Consider the following 26,108-nt stretch of genomic DNA (forward strand, 5'->3'; position numbering starts at 1 on the left):
TCACCCAGGGCAACTTCTAGTCCTGCAAGCTCGATTCATGGTAAGTGCCCAATACAGATGCACCATTTTATATATTTTATACCATATTTTTGCTGTACATTTCCTATGTTTAGATACACACTTATCATTGTTACAATTGCCTATAGTATTCAGTACAATAACTTGCTGTACAGGCTAATAGCCTAGGAGCAATAAGCTACACCGTATAGCCTAGGTGTGTTACTACATACTGTGTTGCTATACCATCTAGGTTTGTGTAAATTCACTTTATAATGTTAACACAACAATGAGATCACCTACCAACACATTTCTGAGAACATATCCTTGTTGTTAAGTGACACATGACTGTATTACATATAAAATGATAGATACGGTGTATTTTCAATGCCCCTGGACATTACAGGCTAATGGGAAAGTCAGATATGTAAACAGATAATTGGATTGGATAATATTAGATGATAAATATTTATACAGGATATTCCTGGAACACAAGAATGATATCCAACACAATAGAAATACGACTTAGGAGGTCAGGTGAGAAAGTAATATGTGAGGTAAATTTTAAAGGAATGATACAAGTTAGCTGAATGAAGGGTGGCATTTTAGAGAGGAAGTAAGGGATAGCAGGAAGTCTGAACTAAGTTCTTGTGAGCAATTATGAAAGTGTGAAGTCGTATATATGCCTTTTCTATAAGTATATATATTCCAGAGTCAAACGTGGGATTGGCTAGGGAGCCAATAGCCCGACTGTAGAGGCCCTTGCTTGTATACCATGCCAAGAATTTGGTATTTGTACTCCAGGCAGTTGGGAACTACTAAAGATTTTAAGGAGTGGAGGGATGGTGACAAGCAGACTTGTGTTTGAAAAAGATCAACCTATGGTATTTTGAAAGATGGTTTTGAATGGTTGAGATGCATCCAGGAAGAACAGTTAAGAGGCTCTTTTGGCACTGATGCAGGCAGGTGAGAGAGAATAGGGGTCAGAAGAAGGAAGGAGAAATATTTTGGAGGCAAAATCAGCAGGGCTTGGTGATTATGTTTGGGAGGAGAAAGAGAGGGAAAAGTCAAAGTTAACCCCCAGATAAAAGCTTAGGTGACTGCCTGGGTGATTTGGGCTATAGGCAGAGGCCAGGGTTGGAGGGGGGTGAGACAGTGGGGTGATAAGTGAAAATTAATACATGTGTATCATCTCTGGAATATACAAGTGGAGATGTCCAACCGGCAGCTGATTCTGAAGTACAGGAGAAAATCTAGGTCTGATCCTATTTGGTAGCCATGAATATATTGGTGGTGATTTAAACAATGAGAGAGGGACATGAGAACTTAAGGAGAGCATATAGATTAGTAAGGAAAGTAAGCCGAAACCCAAACCTTAGGGGCCATAACATGTAGTGGACAGGTAATAGCGTCAACTGACAGGTAGTAAATGCTATATTTTATGTGGATTATTTTTAATCCTTACAGCAATGCTAGGGATAAGGTACCATTATTATCCCTGTTTTTATAGAAGAGGAAACGGGCCTAGAAAGACTCCATACCCACCATCACACAGTAAGTGAAGGAGTTGGGAAGTCTGGCTCCATAGCCCAAACCGTTAGCTGCTGTGCCCTGTCACCTACAGATAAGATGAGAGAGAATATGGAGAACGAGGAGAGCACCTCAGAAGAATAGGAAGTAGTGTTTCAAGTAAGCCATCATCGATGAGATATCAGGAAGCTGAGCAGTCCACTGAGAAGACCAGAAAAATAGTATGTGTTAGACTTGGCTGATAGAGACCTCCGCAGAGCAGTTTGGTGCACTGTAGTGATTTGGGGAGTGAATGGGGGAGATGAGAAAATGGAGACATCAAGAGTGGACTCTTGTGAAAAGTCTGATGAAAAAGAAGAGTCAGCAATTATGTAATGTAGGTTTGTTTTTAATTGGGGAATTCAAGGATGCTTATGGTACAGGAAAAATCAAGGTGAAGCTGATGATATAGGAGAGTGGGGGGAAATCGATGGAAGTAAGAGCATTTAACTTAGCACTGTGTACCACCATCCCTTTGAAGCCCTCCCATTCATTTGCTGCCATACATCATGTCCTGGCTTTCTTCTTACCTGTACTGAGAAGGTGAATCCTTCTAAAACTCTTTTGGGAATTCTTGTCTCTCTGTCTATTCTTGCAAGGATTTACCTTCAGCTCTTTTCATGCTGTATCTCTCCAGGTAATCTCATTCATTTATGTGTTGAAAAAAATCAACACATAATCCAAATCCAAAAAAATCCAACACATATCCAAATCAATACTCTAGCCTAAAATCTCGACCGTGTAGTTTCCTCCATCTAATTAATTTCTCAACATGTGTTACATGTCTTACAGGTACCTCATACTCAGCATTTCCACAACTGGACTCATTTGGGATTGCTTCAATTACAACTACCTTCCCTAAACCTCTGCCCCAACATACACACACTCTTCTTGTTCTGTTGGGTTTAGCTTTGGTGTCACTTCTGCCAAAACCTTTCCACAGCCCTTCAAGACTTGTACAGCTCAGTTCTCACTATTACAGCACTTAACTACAGCTCACTAGCTGCCATGGACATGTGCTTACTTGATGTAAATTACCAGAGGACAGGGTTTATGCCTTAATCAAAATTATATCCTCTTTGTCTAATGAAAAAGATGGGACTGTTGGATATGGAATCAAAAGCACATATAAGGGATTGACACCTTGAAAAGGAGGAAAGGACACAGTCTCTGGGACTGGACTGAGGCGAGAATAGATGCTGATCTATACATATTTATAGGTTCCATGAGAAGTTGAAAAGGGTTAGGGACAAAATTTTCATAGTACAGTAGGAGGTTAGATGGTTTACTGAGAAAGATGGGGTGGATGCTTAGATTTGGGGCTTGAGAAGAATAATGCAGAAATCAAGCTGAGGGAGATGACCCAGAGGACATCCCATTTAGCAGATTAATTTCTAACCCACTACTCAAACCATTCCAGATTTTTCACATTCCAGATCTTTCACATTTGCCTCATTTTAGATGTTTTTCCCACTCATTGTAATGATGGGCTTCTTCACGGTGTTTAGGTCTAAAAGCCAGTATTTGTACCTGTAAGCTATGAAGTTATTCTATTTGCCTATGATATAAACAATGGGATCTAAAAACAAAATCCTTCTCTAGGAGTTAAAATATATCTTGCTTGTATCCCTATTCACTTAATCTTATATTTCCCAAATATTTCCATGTGAAAAAGTAAAGATTGAGCTAAAATTTCTGTGTTTTATTTTTTGAGTGAAAATGTCCATATTTCTTTCAATAATTAAAATGGAAATATGCTTATTTGAAAGTTTTGTTATGAACATGACTAAGTTGTGAATTTAAAAATTTGTTCTTTAGGTTGGCAGAATATGATAATAAAATAATGATAACTTTTCAGCAAAGAATTTTCTAAGCATTACTTCTCGTACCAAACATTTGAGACGGATCCACTTCAGAGCACAGTGTTCACACTAACCACGTACAGATACACATGCACATATATGTATCTACATACACATTCTAAGATAAAGTGGAACACCATGTTTACAAGTAGTGGTCACATCTTTATAAAATGGGAATCTGGGTCCTGTAATGGCACTGATAAGTGAAATATTCAAAACTGAGCTTGAAGGAAGAAAGAAGTAGCTGAGAAACACTTGAATGTCTTTTCTTTGGGAGAAGAGTAATAGGTACTGAACTCAGGCAAAACAAAAGCAGTCCTGTTGGCTCCAGTGGATGTAGGCAGTATGGAGTCTTCTAGTATATCCTTTGCCATCGAGAACATGCTGCTGTTATTATAAATGTAAACATACTAGTTTTCTAAGACAGCCATACCCCATTTTTTCAAAAGTATCACTAAAAGTAGCTGCAATTTATATTGTGAATATATAGCCTTCTGTAGAAGGAAGCATTTATTATTAAAATAGGCCAAGGATTACTCTAGCGGAAGACACTACTACCCCTAAATTCCCTCTACTAGATGTGGTCCATGAGTTCTTTCATTATTTTATTAATAATAAATATATTTGACGACATCCTATGCTTCAACTGATTTCTCAGATAAGGACTGGAGCAAATCTTTATAGACAGTAGAGTTCATGAATCGGGGATATGAGTCTCTGTGCATTAAGGTGTAAATCTGAAGTTGTGCGTCATCAAATATGTGTTGGGATGGTTCCACCATGTTTCTATTGATGACTTCTCTTACTCGGGAGTCTAAGCTGACCTGTCAATAGAAACAAGAGTTGTATTAGATACGTTTCTCTTTGGAATTCCATCCCAAACTCCCATAGCTTGTTCTGGTTATTAAAAATTCCAAACCAAACAAGTCATCCAAAAATGTAAACTGCCAAAAGAGAAACCAAATGCATAATGAGCAGGGTTTCTCAAACATCAGTGGCATCAGTAGCCCCTGAGAGGCTTGTTAAACAGATTGCTGGGCCCCACCCGCAGAGTCTCTGACTCAGCTGGTCTGTAGAGGGGTCTGATAATATTTATTACTCACAAGTTCTATGTCATTCTGGTGGGGATCACACTGCTTTAGAAAATCACAGCATTGTTTTGCTTCTTTAAAATGAGTGTACTATGTCCTTTGAAGAAAAAACGTAGTGTCATGGACTCACCCCTTGTTAATTTCCTAATAGCATTAGGGCCAAAACCTGGAGGTCCCAGGCTGTAGCCACTGGAACACAGTCGCAGGTTTCTGGGAATGAGTGCCAGGCTGGCTGGTGAAGTGGAAGCTGGCTCAGAAGTGCTGTGGGAGGGTTACAATCATGGGGCCTGTGTTTAAATCCCAGTTTTGTCACTGCTTGGTTGTGGGGCCTTGGGCAAAGTACACTGTGCCCTAATGAATTCCTCCATAAAGGAGGAATGATGATGATGGTAGTAGGTAAGGATTTAAGGAGAATTTATTTAAAGTGCTTGGGATTCATTCAGTTCTTAGGGGATGTTGGCTCTTCTTACTCTGATGTTGGCTCATCCTAGACAAGGCTGTCTCCCAGAGTAAGCTATTGGGTTCAAACTTTCCCGCAGGGCACCAGACAAATAAGAGTACAGGCCACAGTGGCAAAGCTGAACCCACACTTCTTCCCTTCCGTCTGAAGAACCTTAGCCAGGCCATCTCTGCACCAGTAGGCCACAATGGTTCTGATGCTATGCAGTGCACACTGTTTTATATAAAACTCAAAATATGATTAGCTAAATCATTAAATATTGACTTCAGTGATCTATCTTTCCAGTTGTGTATATCCACTCTCCTCCTGGAAAGGCTTTTGCCTACCCACAGGTAACTCAAACCTAATACATTCAACACAGATTCCCAGCATCTCCAGATCTTTTTCCTGTACAGTTTGTAAAGGAATGGAACTACTTATTCCCATCCCATTCAGAGTCCTACTCATCGTTCATTTTCTCTCTGGCTCTATATTCAGTCATAAAGTCCTGGTGACCTTATCTATTTAATACTTCTTGAAACTGTCCACTTCTTCCCTCCTCTCTGCCATGCCTGATGTGGAGGTTCACTCACCATTTCCTGCTGGATTTGATCATCAGCCTCATACTTAGACTCCTGCTGTCAATCTCTTGCCTGTCCAAACCACACATGGTTTGGCCAGAGGGATCTTTCTAAAGTGCAAACCCCATCCAGACACTCCAGCTTCAGCCCTTGCACTGACTTGTCATGTTCTCAGGATCAAGTCCAAAGCTTATAAGTTCCAAGTTGAAACTTCTGAACCCCTTTAAGATCTGCTTCCACTAATTCCCCAGCTCACTATTCCATGCAAGAATTTAAAGAACTTAGAATTCACTTGGAATTTAAAGAAAGAAGGAGCTAGAACTAGCTTGTTTTTGTTCCTTCTGTCTAGAATAAACCTTTCTCCCTCCTCTGCCTGGCTGACTGTACTTCTCCTTCAGGTCTTGGTTTAGATGTCACTCTCCTGACCTGGGAAGCCTTCCCAACCACCTGAGCTTATCCATAAGGAAGCACTCACCACTAGGCAATCATCTCCCATACTCTTCTTGAGTATAAGGGCCCAGTTCTTAGGAGCACAACTCCTACCAAGGGGGTACTCAGTACATATTGTTAGCTGAAGGGAGGAAAGCACCTGCTCTTGTTAGAGAATTAGACTGAGTTACTATAGAAAACATTAAAAAATATTCTAGTTCACAAACAGTTTAGGCACAAATGGAACTGTCTCACTCTTTAAACTTCCATCTGAAGAATATCCCTGTGAGGATACAAAATTAATATTTAGAAATCAGTTGCATTTGTATACACCAATAATAAACCATCAGAAGGAGAAATTAAGAAAACAGTCCCATTTATAATTGCTTCAAAAACTATAAAATACTTAGGAATAAATTTAACCAAAGAAGTAAAAGACCTGTACTCAGAAAATTATGACACTGAAGAGAAAAATTAAAGAAGTTGCAAATAAATGGAAACACATACCATGCTCACGGATAAGAAGAATTAATATAGTTAAAATGTCCATACTGCCTAAGGCAATATACAGATTCAATGCAATTCCTGTCAAACTACCAATGACATTTTTCACAGAAAAATAACACATAATCCTAAAATTTATATGGAACCATAACAGACCCCGAATAGCCATGGCAATCTTGAGAAACAAGAACAAAGTGGGAGGTATCACACTACCTGGCATCAAATCATACTACGAGGCTATAGTAATCAAAACAGCATGGTACTGGCATAAAAACAGACACATAAATCAATGGAACAGAATAGAGAGCCCAGAAATAAATCCATACCTGTATGGTCATTTAATCTATGACAATGGAAGCAATAATTTACATTGGGGTAAAAACAGTCTATTCAATAAATGGTGCTGGGAAACCTGGACAGACACATGCAAAAAATGAAGTTGCACCACCTCCTTATGCCATATACGAGAATAAATTCAAAATGGATTAAAGACTTAAATGTAAGATCTGAAACCATAAAACTCCTAGAAGAAAATATAGGAAGTAAATTTGCAGACATTACCCTGAGTAATATTTTACTGATATATCCCCTTGGGCAAGGAAGGTAAAAGAAAAAATAAACATATGGGATTACATCAAACTAAAAAGTTTTTTAACAGCAAAGGAAACCATCAAAAAATCAAAAAGGCATCCTACTGAATGGGAGAAGATATTTGTCAATAATATATCCAAAATTTATTTTAAAAAAAACTCATTTAACTCAACACCAAAAAACCCCCACAAACAACCCAATTAAAAAAATGGGCATAGGACACGAAAAGACATTTTTCTAAAGAGGACATACAGATGGCCAACAGACATATGAGAAAAGACTCAACCTTACTATTCATTAGAGAAATGCAAATGACAACCACAATAAGAAACCACCTCACTCCTGTCAGAATGGCTATCATCAATAAATCAACAAACAACAAGTCCTGGTGAGGATGTGGAGAAAAGGGAACCCTCGTGCACTGTGGTGGGATTGCAGATTGGTGTAGCCACTATGGAAATCAGTATGGAGGTATCTCAAAAACTGGAAATGGAACTACCTTATGACACAGCAATTCCACTCTCAGGTATCTATATAGAGAAATCCAAAATGCTAATTCAAAAAAATATATGCACCTCTATGTTTATTGCAGCACAATTCACAATAGTCAAGACATGGAAACAACTGAAATGCTCATCAGTAGATGACTGGATTAAGAAACTGTGGTATAGGGGTGACTGGTTAGCTCAGTTAGTTAGAGCATGCTGCTGATAATACCAAGGTTAGTGGTTCAATCCCCACATGGGCCACTGAGAGCTGTGCCCTCCTTTAAAAAAAAAAAAAAAGAAATTGTGGTACATTTATACAATGAGTATTACCCGGCCATAAAAAAGAATAAAATCTTACCATTTGCAATGATATGGGTGGACTTAGAGAACATTATGCTAAGTGAAATAAGTCAGATGGAGAAAGACAAATACCATATGATCTCACTTATATGTGGAATCTAAAGAACAGCATAAATGAGCAAACTAAACAGAAATAGTCTCAGAGATATAGAGAAAAAACTGATGGTTGCTAGATGGGAGGGGAGTGGGGATGAGGGAAAGATGAAAGGATTAGAAAGCTCAAATTGGTAACCACAAGATTGCCACGGGGATACGAAAGACAGTTTGTGGAATATAATCAATAATGTTGTAAAGATTTTGTAGGATGTCAGATGGGCACTTGTTTTATTAGGGAGACCACTTCATGGACGGTATAGATGCCTGACCACTGCGCTGTACACCTGAAGCTGAAACTGAATATTATAATATTGAATGTCAACTATAATTTAATATATATATATATATATATATATATATATATATATATAGTCACAGGATGTGGAGTACAGCTTAGGGAACAGAGTCAATGGAATTGTAACAGCTATATATGATGTCAGCGGGGTAGTAGATTGGGGGGGGTTATCACTTTGTGAGGGGTGTAACTGTCTATCACATTGTTTTATACACCTGAAACCAAAACATAAATAAATAAATAAATAAATAAATAAATAAATAAATAAATAAATAAAAACAATATCCCTGCTAGTGCTAGGTGAGGACAGTGTCTGGTTAGGACTGATAAATGAACAGAGGGTGACCAAGAGGCTGTCTGGTGTGCCTATTCTGCCAGGGGCTGGGGCTGGGATTTGCACTGTCCTCCCTCTCAATCCTTCCACATGTATGGGCAAGTGGTGATGCCCTTTTCATACAATGAGGAAACTGAAATGCAGAGAGGTTCAGAAATATACCCAAGGTTATGTCACTATTAGAGAACTGGGGTTCAAATCCAAGTGAATCTGACCCCAAAATCTATGCTTTTAAAATTTTTAAGGTTTGGGTGGTCAGTTAGCTCAGTTGGTTAGAGATGTTGCTACTAACACCAAGGTTGCCAGTTCAGTCTCTGCATGAGCCACTATGAACTGTGCCCTCTTTGAAAAACAAAAAAAAAATTAAAAAAAATTTAAGGTTTTACATTTTAAGAAATAAATGCTTATATTTGGGAGGAAAGGGTCATCTTTTTGTATCATTTTTGCTTCATCAATTTGCTAAGAAGTATTTTGTTTGTATGTATGATGCTTTAAAGGACAGTGATTAAAAAAAGAAATCTTGCTTTAAAATAATAAGGAAAATCATGACAAAATGAAAACGTGGAAGCTATAAATTAAAGGACAAAAACTCTTAGTTTGTATTAATCTAAAATGGAAATGACTTTCTGAACTCCATATTCATACAACTGTCAACTGAATATCTCCAACTTCACAGTATAAACATAAGTAGGCAAAATTGAGCCTGACTCCTTCTACCAAGCATGCTTCCCATTCCCCATTTGCCCATCTACCCCATTTCAGTGAACTGCCCCATTACCTGCTTTGCCGAAACCATACAGGTAGGAGACTCTGGGATGTCCCTCAAATCAAACCCTTCCTCTCTAGTTTCTCTTCAGTTGGCCTAGTGAGGCTCTCATTCTGTCTGGTTTAGACTACTCAGTTGGTTCTCTAACTCAGTTGGTCCTCTGCCTCTAGTGTTCTTCTCCTAAACCATTCTGTAACCATATTGGTCTTTCAAAAATCCAAACTTGATGATATTACCAGGCTAAAATCCAAGCATTTCCCAGGACAGAAATCAGAAAACCTCATCACTGCTCCTAAATCTATCCTCTCACTTTCCCAACTCTCCTCCTGCTGCCTGCCACCAGCTCTAATAGTTTGGTAAACACACAATACTTCAGCCATACCAAACTATTGACGTGTTCACTGTGATGTGACTGATTACTTTTATTCTTGGCCCATCTAGTCCTATCCTATGGGATGTCTTTATCCTGCTGTATTTCTCATAATTTTTTTATTATCCTTGGTCCATCTACAGACTCTCCTAGTATGTCTCCCTGTTGCTCACCCCAACCCACTGTTGATGGCTCTGCACCAGCCTGAGGCGTCATGCCAAGAGCTCTATGTCTCTCTGCACGCTTGTCTGTGAGTTCCCTCACAGGAGAGGTTTTGTTTCATTAACTTCATATTCTTAGCAGCACATAGTAGGAAATAATGATTTTATAATTAGAGCTACAATGTACTTAGTTTTGAGACCAACCTAACCACCTAGATTTTGGATTTAAAAGAAAAAATACTCTGAGAGATGGAAACTCGCATCATTTCACTCATAACTTCTCTGATATTAAAAAAGGACACCTTGGGGAAAACCTTTCAGTAGGTACATACCTCTTTAGGAGAAAGAATAGAAATGTATTCTTCATATATTATCCTTGCTTTCTCCTCAATAATGTCTTTATTAACTTCCTTTTTCAGTTCCTCACACGCCATCCAGAAAAGCATATTTTCTTCACTGAATTCTGTTCGGAGGAATTCACGGAAAGCATTCCTTCCTGCTGGAGTGAGCATTAACTTGTCGAATGACTGCGCCCAGGCATTGACTTCTTCTAGAGTAGGAGTTGGGCTTGGTGGAGACCGGAAGAAAGGGCAAAAGGGAGCTATGTTATTGGTAGTGAATTTGAATTTCATCACTAGAAACCTATCTTTTTCCTCTCTGAAAATGAAAATATACACTGAGGCCCTTTTAAGAAGGCAAAGAGCTGCTCTTGTTTCCTTAAGCCTTTAGCAAAAACACATGAGTTTGATACTTTCAAATTGTTTAGCTGGATCGCATGGCTACTGCTAAAATGGTTGTAAACCAAATTGACAGAATAACTGCTGAGAGCATAGTTGTCTATATCTAGGCACATCCTGGCAAAGTTTTTAAATTATAAAAGTAAAGATAAATCTTACAACCATCTAAGCAAAAACTCTCCAGTCACGTCAGCCCTGACCACACTGACTTCTAGAAGAGCGATGGGGCAGTGTCTATTCAATATTTTTTAAAACTCAAAAAAGAATTTTAAAGAGAAAGAGAAGAGAATATAAATTATACAACTGCAAGTTATGAAGGGTGACAACAAAACAAGAACTAATGAATTCACCATTTACCTTAAGATCCAGCCCGTCACCAATAGCTGCATTTACATCTATACATTGCTCTCTTGACTACCACCATTCCTGAGGGAACCACTGTTCTTGATTTTGGACTTAGCCTGTTTTAGTTTATTTTTCTACCTACATTCAATAATACTGAGGTCAGAAAGCACAGTCTGTTTAAAATGATTTGTATCATTTCTTTTCTCTTATCCTTTGTTTCATAGTTTTTATGCATGTATGAGGTATGATCAAACAATATGGTAAGTGTTTAAATAAAAATAATTTATTACAGTAAAAGATACATTGCCATTAGCCACCTTAAAAATACTCCCCCTCGCTTTGAACAAACTTCTTATTCAAAAATTTAATTTTTTAAATTTTTTTTAAAAAAATTTTTATAAGAGTTTATTTGAGCCAAAACCAACAACATCTGTCGGGGAGCAAGATCTCATATGCTCTCTCTTGCCATTTTATGAAGCAGTTCTGGAAGTTCTCTTTCGTGAGTGTCTTTAGTTGCACTGTCATGGCTGCCTCGATGTCCTGAATCATTTTGACTTTGGGGAAGAGCCAGAAGTCGCATGGTGCCAGATCCGATGAATAAGGTGGATGAGGACATACTGTAATGTTTTTATCTGACAGAAATTGCCATACCAGAAGTGATGTGTGACACAGAGCGCTGTCATGATGGAGGATGATTTAAGGCACACATAAAAACACATCTTCTCTCAACTGTAGCTCACACCCAAATGACTGCACCTGAACAAGGTGAAACTTGTCACACACTGTTACTAAGGTTTGATGCACCACTTCCCATATTGAAGGTCCCTGACTTTCCGTTGGATGGCACTCGGCAGCAGCATTCACCATATTTTGTGATCACAACAGAAAGGCTCCATTTCACACATCGCTTCTGGTACAGCAATTTCTGTCAAATAAAAACATTATAGTGTGTCTTCATCCACCTTATTCACTGGATCTGGCACCAGGCGACTTCTGTCTTTCCCCAAAGTCAAAATGACCATGAAAGGTAAATGTGTTCAATTGATTCAGGACACTGAGGCAGCCAGGACAGTGCAACTAAAGACACTCACAAAAGAAGACTGCTAGAACTGCTTCAGAAAGTGGCAAGAATGATGGGATAAGTTCGAAGGAGAGGGAGTATTTTGAGGGGGATTAATGGCAATGTGTCTTTTACTGTAATAAAGTTTTAAAAAATTTAAACATTAACCATATTTTTCATCATACCTCGTATGTATGTATCTCTGACAAACGTATTCTTTAGTTGTTTTTTAACTTTATAAAAATGGCTTACTATATGTTGTCTTCTGCAACTTGATTTTTCACCAACAGTGTCTAAGATTCGCCAACATTACTGTATGTGGCCACAGTTTCTGAGCAGGACTCATCTGTAATTTTCCATTTTTGTACTATCATCATCTGGTTTTGGTATCACTGTTATACTGGCCTCTTAGACATTTGGGTAGTTATACAAGACTTGTAAAACCTTGGAATGATCGATTCCTGAAATGTTTTGTGGAACAAATCTATAAAACCAATTGGATCCAGTATTATTTTGTAGGAAGGAGTTATGGTTGAGTTTTATCCTCAAAAAAGACATGTTGAAGTCCTAACCTCAGGATATGACCTTATTTGGAAACAGGGTCTTTGCAGATGTAATCAAGTTGAGTTCATTAGGGTGAGCCCTAATCCAATATGACTGGTGTTCTTACAAAAAGGGGGATTTGGACACAGAGACAGACACACACACACAGGAAAAAAAGATGATGTGAAGACACACAGGGAAAATAAGTCATGAGACTGGAATAAAATACCTAAAAACTGAGGAATGCTAAGGATTGCTGGCAACTACCAGAGAAACTAGAAGCAGCAAAGAAGTCTTCTCCCTTAGAGCTGTCAGAAAGCGTGGTCCTGCTGACCTTGAATTTGGACTACTGGCCTCAAGAAAAGTGTGCACTTCTGGATTAAAAAAAAAATAACAATATTCAGGGGCATTTCTGGTCAAGATGGCACAGTAGATAAATGCTTTGCTTACCTTCTCTCCTGACCACATCAAAATTACAATTAAACTACAAAACAACAACCATCATTGAAAACTGCCTAAAATCTTGCTGAACCGAAACCCTACAACTAAGACATGCAGAAGAAGCCACCTCTAGACTGGGAGGAGTGGCAGAGACATGAAACAGGCTGGCCCCATACCCACATGTCACCGTTAAAACTTGGGAGAGACATCTCAGCGGTGGAGGAGGTCCCCCAGAGAAGTGAGGGGTCCCAGTCCCTCCACAGCCCAGGGTTCCAGTGCCAAGGAGAGAAGTCCCATAATTTCTGGTTGTGAAAAACAGCAGATTGTGACTGCATGAAATGGAGGACAGCTGCACTCACAGGTGCTCCCCTTAAAGGGACCACACACACACTTACCCATCAATGGAATCACTGGCTCTGAGCTCCAGTGCTGGGGCAGCCGGTAGAGAGGCAGGAGGCACATATGTGTATGGTGGGGAACTGAGTTGTTTGGATTCAGGACAAGAGTTGGAGGGAAAGTTTTCTCTTGGAGGAGAAGCTCGTAGAAGCCATTGTTTCTCTGTTGAGCCCTCTCTCTTCCCAGCATGAAGATGGCCATCATATCTGAGTCCCCATCACTTACACTGTTCATTTGTCATGCCCTGGTGATTCAACATCCCACCCTGCCCAAATTTTGGGCACACCCAAGCTGTTTTCAGTAGCTTTTTCATACAAACTGCTTGCCTTGGCTCATGCTGCAGACTTTCGTATGGTCTTTCAAGGTTCACAGAACCCAGACAAGCAGCATCTGTCCTGAGCATGTCCTGTACCTCTGACTGAGCAGCCCTAAACCTGGCACTAGCGACAGCTGGCTTTGGTTCATGGCTTGGCCTCTCAAGGTACTTCCAAGCACAGCACAGGTAGTGGCCATCTGCAGTTTCTTTGTGGCTCCTGCCGGGTGGTCCCAGGTGGAGTACGGGCTTGACCTGCAGTGGGTCCCCTCCCAGGTGGCCTTGGGGCTGGCACCTCCAGTAGCCTGCTTTGAAATGAGCTAGAGCATCACCCAGCTGCCTCCAAGAATGACACACATATGGCACACAGCAGGCACCAGAGCCCTGCTGAGGCAGATTGTGTTCTGTACGGTCAGCTCCTGCACCACAACTCCTCCACTATAGTCACAGCCAGTCCTCACAACAAATGACCACCAGGGTCAATCCCTCCAATTGATATGCAAAAGCAACCAAGGCTCAAATACAAGATGAGGGCACACAAAATCTTAATAAGGGACACACATGGAGTGCACGGCTCAAGTGACTAAGAAGACTGTACCACCGAGCCCCACAGCACACTTACTACATAAGACCACTCTACTAAGACTGGGAGACATAGCAGCCCCACCTAATATACAGAAACAAACACAGGGCGGCAGCCAAAATGGGCAGACAAAGAAACATATCCCAAATAAAAGAACAGAAGAAAGCTCCAGAAAAAGAATTAAACAAAATGAATACAAGTAATCTACCAGATGCAGAGTTCCAAACACTGATTATAAGGATGCTCAATGATCTCAGGGAGAACTTCAACAAAAAGATAGGAAACATAAAAGTGGAGATAGAGAACATAATTAAGGACCAGTCAAAAATACAGAATAGAATAACAGAAATGAAGAATACATTACAGGGAATCAACAGTACATTAGATGAAGCAGAGGACTGAATAAGCAATTTAGAAGATAAGGTAGCAGAAAACACCCAATCAGAACAGCAAAAATAAAAAAGAATCCAAAAAATTGAAGAGAATTTAAGGGCCCTCTGGGACAACATCAAGCATGCCAACATTTGCATTATAGGAGTACCAGAAGGAGAAGAGAGAGAGCAAGGAACTAAAAACCTATTTTAAGAAATAATGAGAGAAAACTGCCCTAACCTGGTGAAGGAAATAGATATACAGGCCCAGAGTCCCAAACAAGATAAACCCAAAGAGGCCAACACCAAAACACATCATAATTAACATGCCAAAGGTTAAAGACAAAGAGAGAATCTTAAAAGCAGCAAGAGAAAAACAGTAGGTTACCTACACGGGAAGTCCCATAAGACTGTCAGCTGATTTCTCAACAGAAACTTTGCAGGCCAGAAGGGATTGGCACAAAATACTCAACATGATGAAAAGCAAGGAGCTACAACCAAGATTACTCTACCCAGCAAAGCTATGATTTAGAATCAGAGGACAGATAAAGAGCTTTCCTGAGAAGAAAAAGCTAAATGAGTTTGCTGATGAATTATCAGCAAACCACCAGTATTACAAGGAATCTTAGAGGGACTTTTTTAAGATAAAATAATAAAATTAACAACAACAATAATAATAAATGTGAATAATAAAATGTCAATAGCTACATACCTATCAGCAATTACTTTCAATGTAAATGGATTAAATGTTCCAATCATAAGATAGGGGAGCTGAATGGATAAGAAAACAAGACCCTTACATATGTTGCTTACAAGAGACTCACTTCAGATCAAAAGACACACACAGACTGAAAGAAAAGGGATGGAAAAAGACTTTTCATAGAAATGGAAACAAAAAAAACCCCAAAATGCTGGGGTTACAATACTTATACCAGATAAAGTAGACTTTGAAACAAAGACTGTAACAAAAGACCAAAAAGGACCTAGTAATCCCACTTCTGGGTGTTTATCTGAACAAACACAAAATGCTACTTCAAGGGGACGTGCTCATCCATATGTTCATTGCAGCATTATTTACATAAACCAAGATATGAAGGCAACCTGGATGTCCCTGAATGGATGAATGGATAAAGATGAGCTGGTACATATATACAATGGAATATTACTCAGCTGTAAAAAAGGATGAAATCTTGCCATCTGCAACAACATGGATGGACCTAGAGGGTATTGCGCTGAGTGTAGTAAGTCAGACAGCGAAAGACAAATGTCATATGATTTCACTTATATGTGGAACCTAAAGAAAAAAATAAACAAACAAACAAAACAGAAACAAACTCATAGGTACAGAGAACATTTTGATGGTTGCTAGATGGAAGTGGGGTTTTGAGTAGGTGAAAAGGAGAAGGGATTAAGAAGTACAAATTGGTTGTTACATTGTAGTCATGGGGATGTGGGTATAGCATAAGGAATATAGTCAATAATAATAATGTATTAACTATGTATGATGTCAGATGGGTACTAGATCTATCAGGGTAATAGATGGGAGGGGTGACGGGGGCAGGGTACAAAAGGTGAAGGGATTAAGAAATACAAGTTGGTAGTTACAAAATGGTAATGGCGATGTGAAGTATAGGGAATGTAATCAATAATATGGTAATAATTACGTGTAGTGCCAGGTGGGTACTAGTCAGAAGGACCACCACCTAAATTATATAAATATCTGCCTACTATGCTGTACACCTGAAATTAACATAAAATAATATTGAATGTCAAATCTAATTGAAAAATTAAAAAGGGGGACGATGAAGATAAAGAAGAATAAGAGATTCAAAATTTCCAGATATAAAACAAATAAGTCTTGGGGATATAATATACAGCACAGGAAATAGAGTCAATAATATCGTGATAGCATGGTACTATGTCAGATGGTTGTTGGACCTATCATGGTGATCACTTCTTTAGCATAGGGAATATAATCAATAATGTGATAATAACTCTATATCATGACAGGTGGGTACTGTTGAACAACTATGATGTACACCTGAAACTAATACGATAATGTATGTTAGCTATATTTGAATAAAAATCTTAAAAAAAGAAAAACAAAAAAAATTCCAAAAGTTAAGAAAAAAATAATACAGGGTATTATTACATGGGTATTATTAATGGGTATTATTTACAGGGTATTATTAATGGTACAGGGATCCCTGGTACCATTTGCCCAGTTTCCCCCATGGTAACATCTTGCAAAACTATAGTACAACTTCACAGTCCTCCTGGACATTTTTTTAAAATATTGTTTTTATTAAAATACAGCTAACATACAATATTATATTAGTTTCAGGTGTATATCATAATTATTCAACAGTACCCACCTCGCACTATACAGTTATTACCTCATTATTGATTTTATGCCCTATGCTAAAGAAATGATCACCATGATAAGTCCAGCAACCATCTGACACTGTACCACGCTATCACAATATTATTGATCTCCTCCTCTTTTTAAATGTGTCAATTAGAATTGACATTCAACATTATTTTATATTAATTTCAAGTGTATAGCATAGTGGTTAGACATTTATATAATTTAGGAAATGATCCTCCTGCCTAGTACCACCTGGTACTATACATAGTTATTACCATATTAGTGTTGATAATATCCCTATACTTTATATCCCTATGAACCCAACGAGGCCAACACCAAGACACATCATAATTAACATGCCAAAGGTTAAACGTAATGAGAGAATCTTATAAGCATCAAGAGAAAAGCAGATATTTACCTACAAGAGAGCCCCCATAAGACTGTCAGCTGATTTCTCAACAGAAACTTTGCAGGCCAGAGGGATTGGCAGGAAATATTGAAAGTGATGAAAAGTAAGGACCTACAACCAACATTACTCTACCCAGCAAAGCTATCATTTAGAATTGAAGGACTGATAATGAACTTTCCCGACAAGAAAAAGCTGAAGGAGTTCATCACCACCAAACCAGTGTTACAAGGAATCTTACAGGGACTTCTTTAAGATGGAAGGGCGGTTAGGGATGGATGAAAAGGGAAAGGGATTAAGAAGTACAAATTGGTTGTTACACAGTAGTCATGGGCACATAGGGTATAGCATGAGGAATATAGTCAATAATATTGTAATAACTAGGTATGGTGCCAGATAGGTACTAGATCTATCAGGGTGATAGATGGGAACAGGGTTGGGGGCAGGGGAAAAAAGGTGAAGGTATAAAAAATACAAATTGGTAATTACAAAATACTCCTGGACATTGTTGATAGTTGAATTCTGGTTACTCATTTTTGTGATTCCATATTTAATTGGTTTAAACATTTCAGAGATCATTATTTTATATTTTATTACTGATACTTATAACATCTTTAGTCCTTTGGGCTCTAAATCCAAGTGTTGTTTCTACTGACTCTCATTTGTGATGGGTTGTTTCCTTTTAGTTTCGTAGCTTTTGGTTCCTCTTAATCTTTGGAAAACTGAGAGTCGAAACTGAGGATGTTCTCTTTCCTCCAGACAGGATGTGTGTTTGCTTCTTATGAGATGTAGGTGTTATTAACTCAGGACCACTATAGTTCCTTCACAGATCAAGGCTTAATCTGGGAGTCTCAGTTTTAACACCTTACCGTCATACCACTCAGCACTTGTTCTTAGAGAAAACCCCTCTTTCCTGTGCTTAGCGGTCATTACTCAGAATTTTGCTTACTTTTTATTTGGTTTGTTTTCCAGGTAGTTTGTCATTTTTATTACTTTCATGAGCCCAGCAATGCAAAGACTTCAAGACTTATGCAAAAATCTGTTGTTCTGTGTTGGGAAGGCCCTCAAATTATCTATTCTGACCTAAAGTCAAAAGCTTTCTATTTAGTTTTCAAGGATAAAGAATATATACCCCAAAATTTGCTGTATAGGTAAGTCATCCTAATTACTTGAAGATCATAGAAAAAACTCTCACATATACAAATATTCACAATGTAAATTCTATGTCCATTTCTTGAAGATGGATTACAACTGACCCAAAAATGTACCATAAATTAAAAGGTCAAGACCAAAGAAAGTAGCTTATAGAAAAAGAGTAATTGGTAGGAAAATGTCTAAATAATACTTTCAAAATTAGATTCCGTGTATAAAATGGATTCCATTTCAGTACAATTGAATGTACAGAAAATTCCTTTGCAGATATATAAAGAAATTGCTGATGGCAGTTAGTATATCTGGAGATTGGGATGAGGTCTGGAATAAGACAAAGATTGAGTTTTTATTGTAAAACTTTTGTATTATTTGATCTTTGTTTTTATAGTGGGTATTTAAGTTTTCCTCATGAAGAAAGTATTCTGTATGAAAACGTAAAATAGAAAAGTTTTCTAGTTAACTGGAAAATTAGTTTTGAGAAAAAATGTTTTAAAATATGCTTACAAGATAATTTAAAGATAATAAAACAATTACAAAAAATTCCTAGATTCTTTTTAGAAAGATTAATTAAATTGGTGAGGCTTAGTAAACTATGCTAAATTCTGTTCCTTAAACATGAGGATTCAAAAGTCAGTTTTTCACTCCTGTCAGTTTAAGAAATATACATTAAAGAATGATTTTGAAAAACTTAAAGGTAATCAGTAGTACTTTTTTTTTAAAAAAGAGAGTATACGCATATACTTTCCATGGTAATGAAGAACAAAAACGAAGAAAGTACAGTTCATTTAGCAAAAAGAAAAATTAAGGAGATAATTAGGAGGTATTACAAGCAGACTATCAAAGAATATGCTAGAAGATTAAATGTATCAGTAATCATCAAAATAACTGACCCAATATAATTGGATTGTAATTCTCTGTTTAGAGACAGAGACTCAAACTGGGCCAAAATTCAACACTGGGAAACAGAAAATATTACCAAAAATTAAAAACAAATAGATAGGCAAAGATATATGAGGCAAATGTAAATAAGAATAATATTAATATCTAGTAGAATCAGAAGCAAAAGGAATTAAATTGGATAAAGAGTCATTTTATTTATATCATTGGATATGATTGAGAACTAATAAATGGCCAATATATATGAATGCTTGCCTCTTGCCAGGTGCTATTCTCAGTGCTTTACTGGTCTTACTTAATATTCACAATGACCCTTCTTTGGCTAGTAAAATAGGATTATTTGTAAAATAGGATTATAATCCCTATTTTACACATAAGGAAACTAAGGCATAATATGAGTACTAAGTCGTGCTTAAGATCCCAAGGTCCTACTGGCAGGATGGGTACAGCCAAGATTAGCTGTAGGCATTATGGTTTCATATATAACAACCTCAAAGTTTTGGTACAGAATACAATATACTGGAATATATAAGATAAAAGCTGTTTTTTTTATCAAACTCAGTGTTGTGAAAGATTTTAATGCGCTTCACAGACTTTGAAAAATCTGAGTAAAAATAAATCAGATAAAGAATGAAGAAAAATATTTCATTAACCTTTTAGGCTATTTGCTTTTTTCCCCTAAAAAATAAACAATACAATACAAGACCTTATTTGAACAATGCTTTTAGGATATTTGTTTAGCATCTGCAATTATATAGGCATAATACCAAGTAAAAGTATAAGAATAGGTAAGTAAAAGTAAATCAACAGATGGGAAAAAAGACCATTTTAACATTTGGCATTATGGAAAGTAATTTATGTGGGTTCCCCCCAACTTGTTAAAAATACTCAAATTTTAAAAATAATACATTAATGGAAGTACAAATTAATAGTTAGGAAGAAAATGGACTTTTAAAACTTTTCTGAAAACCAAACATGTGTTTCATTATGGTCTTTTATTTTAAAAGTGTATGTATATAAAATAATGTCACATGTTTTGTCAAGAAGCATCAATTTATACTTGTAACTATCAGGGATTAGATTAATAATGAAACTGATATTTCTCTTTTCAAACAATGAATTAAAAGTAAATGCAGAGTGAAAATGTGATGCCACATTATAATTTGATATTATTAAAATACAGTTAGAGAAACTGTGTTCACTGAAACATATAATGTAAAACAAGCAAGCAAACAAACAAAAAACAAGGTAGGCACTTCTGTCAATTTAGTGAGTTAAACAAATGAGATTTTACCTTTCTTCACAGGTTGGGAAGTCCTCTCTTCTGAGTTCGTGGGAAGCCCCCCTGGGTCTCTCTTCTTGGTTTCTAACAGTGAGACTGCACAAAATATGACATTTACATATCAGTTGAGATCATTCTGTAATGAAGAAAGCTTTTTTACAAATATTCTAAAGAGAATTCCAGATTACAAAGTAGAAGGATTTTCTTTTCCTGAAGCAAAAAACATGACAATAAGGTACTAGCAAAATAATCATCAACAAGACAAATAATAGTAAGTATTGGAGAGGCTGTGGAGAAAAAGGAACTTTCATAAACTTTTGGTGCGAATGCAGATTGGTGCAGCCATTATGGAAGGCAGTGTGGAGGTTCCTCAAAAAAATTAAGAATAGAATTACCATATGACCCAGCAATCCTTCTCCTGGGTACCCCAAAAATCTGTAAACATTTATCCGTACATATGTATGTGCTCGAGATTCATTGCAGCTTTATTTACAGTAGCCAAGACATAGAAACAACCAGTGTCCTTCAATAGATGATTGAATAAAGAAAATGTGGTGTATATACACAATGGAATATTATTCTGCTATAAGAAAAGCTGAGATAGTGCCATTTGCAACAACATGGATGGATCTTGAGATTATTATGCTAAGCAAAATGTCACACAGAAAAAGTAGAGAACTACATGATTTCACCAATATGTGTATAAACTGAAAACAACAAAAGAACAAGACAAACAAATAAAGAAATAAAAACTTATAGACACAGATAATAGTTTAGTGGTTACCAGAGGGTAAGTGGGGAGCGGTGTGGCAGATGAGGGTAAATGGGATCAAATATATGGTGATGGAAGGAAAACTGACTCTGGGTGGTGAACACACAATGTGATATATAGATGATGTATTACAGAATTGTGCACTGAAACCGATGTGACTTTACTAAGTATTGTCATCCCCAATAAACTAATTTAGAAAAAGGTACGAGTAAAATAAATTATTTTGATAATATTATGGTTTACACTAATTAGGGAGAGTATATATTTAAGAATAATAATTCTCTTCATAAAAACATGTCTATTAGAGAGGGGGCCCAATGGCTCAGTTGGTTAGAGAGCGAGCTCTGAACAACAGGGTAGCCGGTTTGATTCCCACATGGGCCAGTGAGCTGTGCCCTCCACATCTTGATTGAAGACAACGAGCTGCCACTGAGCTTCCATAGGGGCTCAGTTGGTTAGAGCACGAGCTCTTAACAAGGTTGCTGGTTCAATTCCCACATGGGATGGTGGGCTGCGCCCCCTGCAACTAAGATTGAAAATGGCAACTGGACTTGGAGCTGAGCTGCGCCCTCCACAACTAGATTGAAGGACAACGACCTGGAGCTGATTGGCCCTGGAGAAACACACTGTTCCCCAATATTCCCCAATAAAATTTATAAAAACAAAACAAAACAAAAAACATGTCTATTAGAAAGTAAAAAGGTAAGATTATCTGGAATGTTTTCGGTTTTCATTTCTTTTTGTTGTTTTCAAACACTTTAATTTATTTATTTCATTTAATTTCTTGTACCTTCAAAACAAGAATATATTCTCCAAACTTTGCAGTCAAAATGGAGGTTTTATAAATTTATAAGCATATATACGAAAGTATTAGAGAGAACCAGGAAAGTGTACAATCAAAATCTATTGTATCTTTCAAGAGAGTTTAAGTTTCCTTATACATACTTTGTATATTTCTTCATAAACTTATTCCAAATATTTAAATGGAATTTTCACTTCCATCTCTTCTTCAAACTGGTTTTTATTTGTACATATGAAGGCTATTGCTTTCTTAATAGCTTTATTGAACCATCATTTATATACCATAAAATTACTTATTTAAAGTGTACAATTAAGTGGTTTTTAGCATAATCACAAAGTTATACAACAATCACTGCTAATTTCAGAATATTTCCATCAACCCCAAAACAAGCCTATCCCTGTTAGCAGTCACTCCTCCGCTATATCCTACCTCCACTAGCCCTAGACATACACAAATTTACCTCCTGTCTATATAGTTTTGCCAATTCTGAATTACATAATCTGTGGTCTTTTGTGGCTGGCTTCTTTCACTTGGCATAATGTTTTCAAGGTTCATGCATGTTGTAGCATGGTGTCACTACTTCATTCATTTAGGTGTATGGATAGACCGACCACAATTTGTCATCCATTCATCAGTTGATGAACATTTATGTTGTTTGCATTTTTTTTTTTTTGGCTATTTATAATAACAGTCATGTACAAGTTTTTGTGTGGACGTTTGTTTTTATTTCTTTTGGGTAGATACCTAAAAGTGGAAATGCTTTCACATAGTAACTCTATTTTGAACATTTCAGGTAAGTCCCAACGTGTTTTCCAAAGCAGCTATACCATTTTACATTCCCACCAGCAATTTTTTTTTTTAATTGGGGAATGTTGGGGAACAGTGTGTTTTTCCAGGGCCCATCAGTTCCAAGTTGTTGTCCTTCAATCTAGTTGTGGAGGGCACAGCTCAGCTCCAAGTCCAGTCGACGTTTTCAATCTTGAGTTGCAGAGGGCGCAGCCCACCATCTCATGCAGGAATTGAACCAGCAGACTTGTTAAGAGCTCGCACTCCAACCAACTGAGCCATGTGGTCGCACCCCCACCAGCAATTTTTGAGGGATCCAATTTCTCCACATACTTGCCAACACTTGTTATTGTTTGTATTTTTTATTCTAGCCATTAAGTGGGTATGAAGTGGTTTTGATTTGCATTTTGCTAATGACTAACGACATTGAGCATTTTTTCATAGCTATTAGTACATCTTCTTTGGTGACATGTCTAATCAGATCTTTTGTCCATTTTTAAATTGGTTTGTCATATTTTTGAATTGTAAGAGTTTTTTTGCATTCTGAAGGCTATTATTTTTATGCTAATTTTATATCTTTCTTATTGAATTTTTTGTGTTTGCATCAGTTTAGTCATAATTCTCTTGTGGTTTCCAGGTATATTCTCATATCATCTGCAAATAGGGAGTTACTACTTCTTATCCAATTCTTAGGCCTCAAGTCTTTTTCTCTTGTCTAATTGACAGATACCTAAAGTACAATGTTAAGTGGAAGGGGAAAGATTATGGACATCCTTACCTTGTTCTTGATTTTAGCAAGAATGTTTTTCATTTCCTATTAATATCAAGATAGATTTTTATCATTGATTACTTGAGGTTGCTTTATCTTACTATTGCTATTACACTCCCTTTTCTATTCCTTTTATTACATCTTTCCTTAACACTCTTTACACCATTTTGTAAAAGTCTTTCAGCACATCTGCTGTATGAATTTTCAGTAATTGTGTGTGTATATAGCTCTACTTTTCCTTAAATTCAAAGTCATTAGAAATGCAGTAACTCTTCTGACTTGCTGCTTTCATGATGTCAGGGCTAAAAAGTTTTAGTAAATAATGGTATATTAAAATAAAAACAAATTTGAGAGGCATCTGGGTGGTGTTCTTTCTGCAGGAGCATTAATGCTGCTTGAATTCCTAGGCTTCTTTTGTAAGCAGAAAACATTACACAGTAGATATGAAAAATCAAAGAGAAAAAGAAGGATGAATTTGATACAAGATTCCTAAGAGAACTGGAAGTTATATTGTGAATTTAATAATGCAATATTTATTTAAGCTTTGACATGTTTTAAAACAAGTAGGAATATTTAAGGAAACAATGTGTTCTTGAAAAACTGAATAATATATTTTGTGTCAATTTTTTTAACATGAGTTAAATTGTTATTGTTACTGTATAATAAAAAAAAATGTTGATAGAAGCCAAAATAGTTGCTCACCACATTTAAGAACTATTCAGTAAAAGACCCATGGTCAGATATATTTTGGTAAATTTTTGAGTTATAAAGAGAAAAAAATTCTTCCGTCTTCTAGAAAGGAAGAAAAAAGTTTATTGTTAAGAGATCAAGAATCTGCATGACTTCTTCTATAAAACGAAATGCCAAAAGGCCATGAAGCAGAATTCTGAGAAAGATAATACAAGAGCTTAGAAAACATATTGCTATTTACCTTTCTTAAGAATTTATTCCACTATGTATTACCAACATGGATAAATCTCAACATGGATAAATCTCTCGCTGTGTACTTTTTCCCATTCCATTTCCTTTCAACAATTAACCACATCCTTAATTTGTTGTTTATCATTGCCATTCAGAGTTACACTACTCTCTTTATATATCTATATAAATACACAATGATATTTTCAAACTTTGTAAAAAAAGTTATTACACAATATGCATTACTTTACAATTTGCTTTCCCCCCCTCTAGCACATGAATTTAAATGTTGTGTGGTATTGCATTACGTAACTATAATATAATGTATTTATCCATTCTCTTGTTCAGGGACTTTACAGACATTTTCATTTTTTTCAATCAGATTAAAGCTGAAGTGAATCCTCTCATAATCATCTTCTTTTACAAATGTATGAAAGGTTTTTTAGGGTAGGGTATACTATTTAGAAGGGCATGTATTTAACTTTCATATATCCGATCTTGTTAGTAGGAGCACAAGTAGATTATCTCTTGTTTCATTTCATTTGCTAATTTTTCTTTTGGTCATTATTTTCTTATTCATCTGAAATTCTTTTTTTAATTTTTTTATTGAGGAATATTGGGTAACAGTGTGTTTTTCCAGGACCCATTAGCTCCAAGTCAGGTTGTTGTTTTTCAGTCTAGTTGTGGAGGGTGCAGCTCAGCTACAAGTCCAGTCGCCATTTTCAATCTAGTTGGGGGGGTGGGGGAAGGTGGGCGGACGGGGGGGAGGTTGCAGCTCACTGGCCCATGTGTGAATCCAACCGGCAACCTTGTTGTTAAGAGCTCGCTCTCTCTAATCAACTGAGCTAACCGGCCTCCCCTGAAATTCTTTATATATTCTAGATTTGAATTCCTTTTTAAAGGTCTTGTAACTATCTTCTCTCAGTAGTTTTACCTGTTCATTTTATTTCTGTTTTTGGTTAAACACATTTCAAAAACAGTTTTCGTAAAATATAATTCACACATCATACAACTCACAATTTAAATGGTACGAGTCAATGATTTTTAGTATATTTATACCGTTATGCAACCATCATCATGATTTTAGAACATTTCATCACTCCAAAAAGAAAATGTACACATTTGCACTCACTCCTATTTTCCCCACCCCTAGGCAACCACTAATCTAGTTCCTATCTCTATGAGATTACCAACTCTGGACATTTTATATAAATCGAATCATAAAATATATGGT

At 36.9% G+C, this 26,108-nt stretch overlaps 1 protein-coding gene across 3 annotated transcripts in view; it reads right to left on the bottom strand.

Annotated features, from left to right (window-relative positions):
• Positions 1-1,211: 1,211 nt before the first annotated feature.
• The window catches only part of RGS20 (regulator of G protein signaling 20), a 139,799-nt gene continuing 114,902 nt past the window's right edge, over positions 1,212-26,108 (bottom strand). For 2 of the 3 annotated variants that reach the window (XM_033126483.1, XM_033126484.1), the window contains exons 3-5: positions 20,840-20,923; positions 10,266-10,500; positions 4,064-4,252 (exon numbers count right to left, since the gene is read on the bottom strand). In XM_033126483.1, coding sequence (XP_032982374.1) covers positions 4,064-4,252; positions 10,266-10,500; positions 20,840-20,923 — 508 coding nt within the window. Of the gene's footprint in view, positions 4,253-10,265; positions 10,501-20,839; positions 20,924-26,108 lie in introns of all 3 variants that reach the window. The other variant, XM_033126482.1, reaches the window with a different exon arrangement.

The sequence above is a fragment of the Rhinolophus ferrumequinum genome, chromosome 14 (assembly GCF_004115265.2).
Source record: "Rhinolophus ferrumequinum isolate MPI-CBG mRhiFer1 chromosome 14, mRhiFer1_v1.p, whole genome shotgun sequence".
Classification (NCBI taxonomy): Eukaryota; Metazoa; Chordata; class Mammalia; order Chiroptera; family Rhinolophidae; genus Rhinolophus; species Rhinolophus ferrumequinum.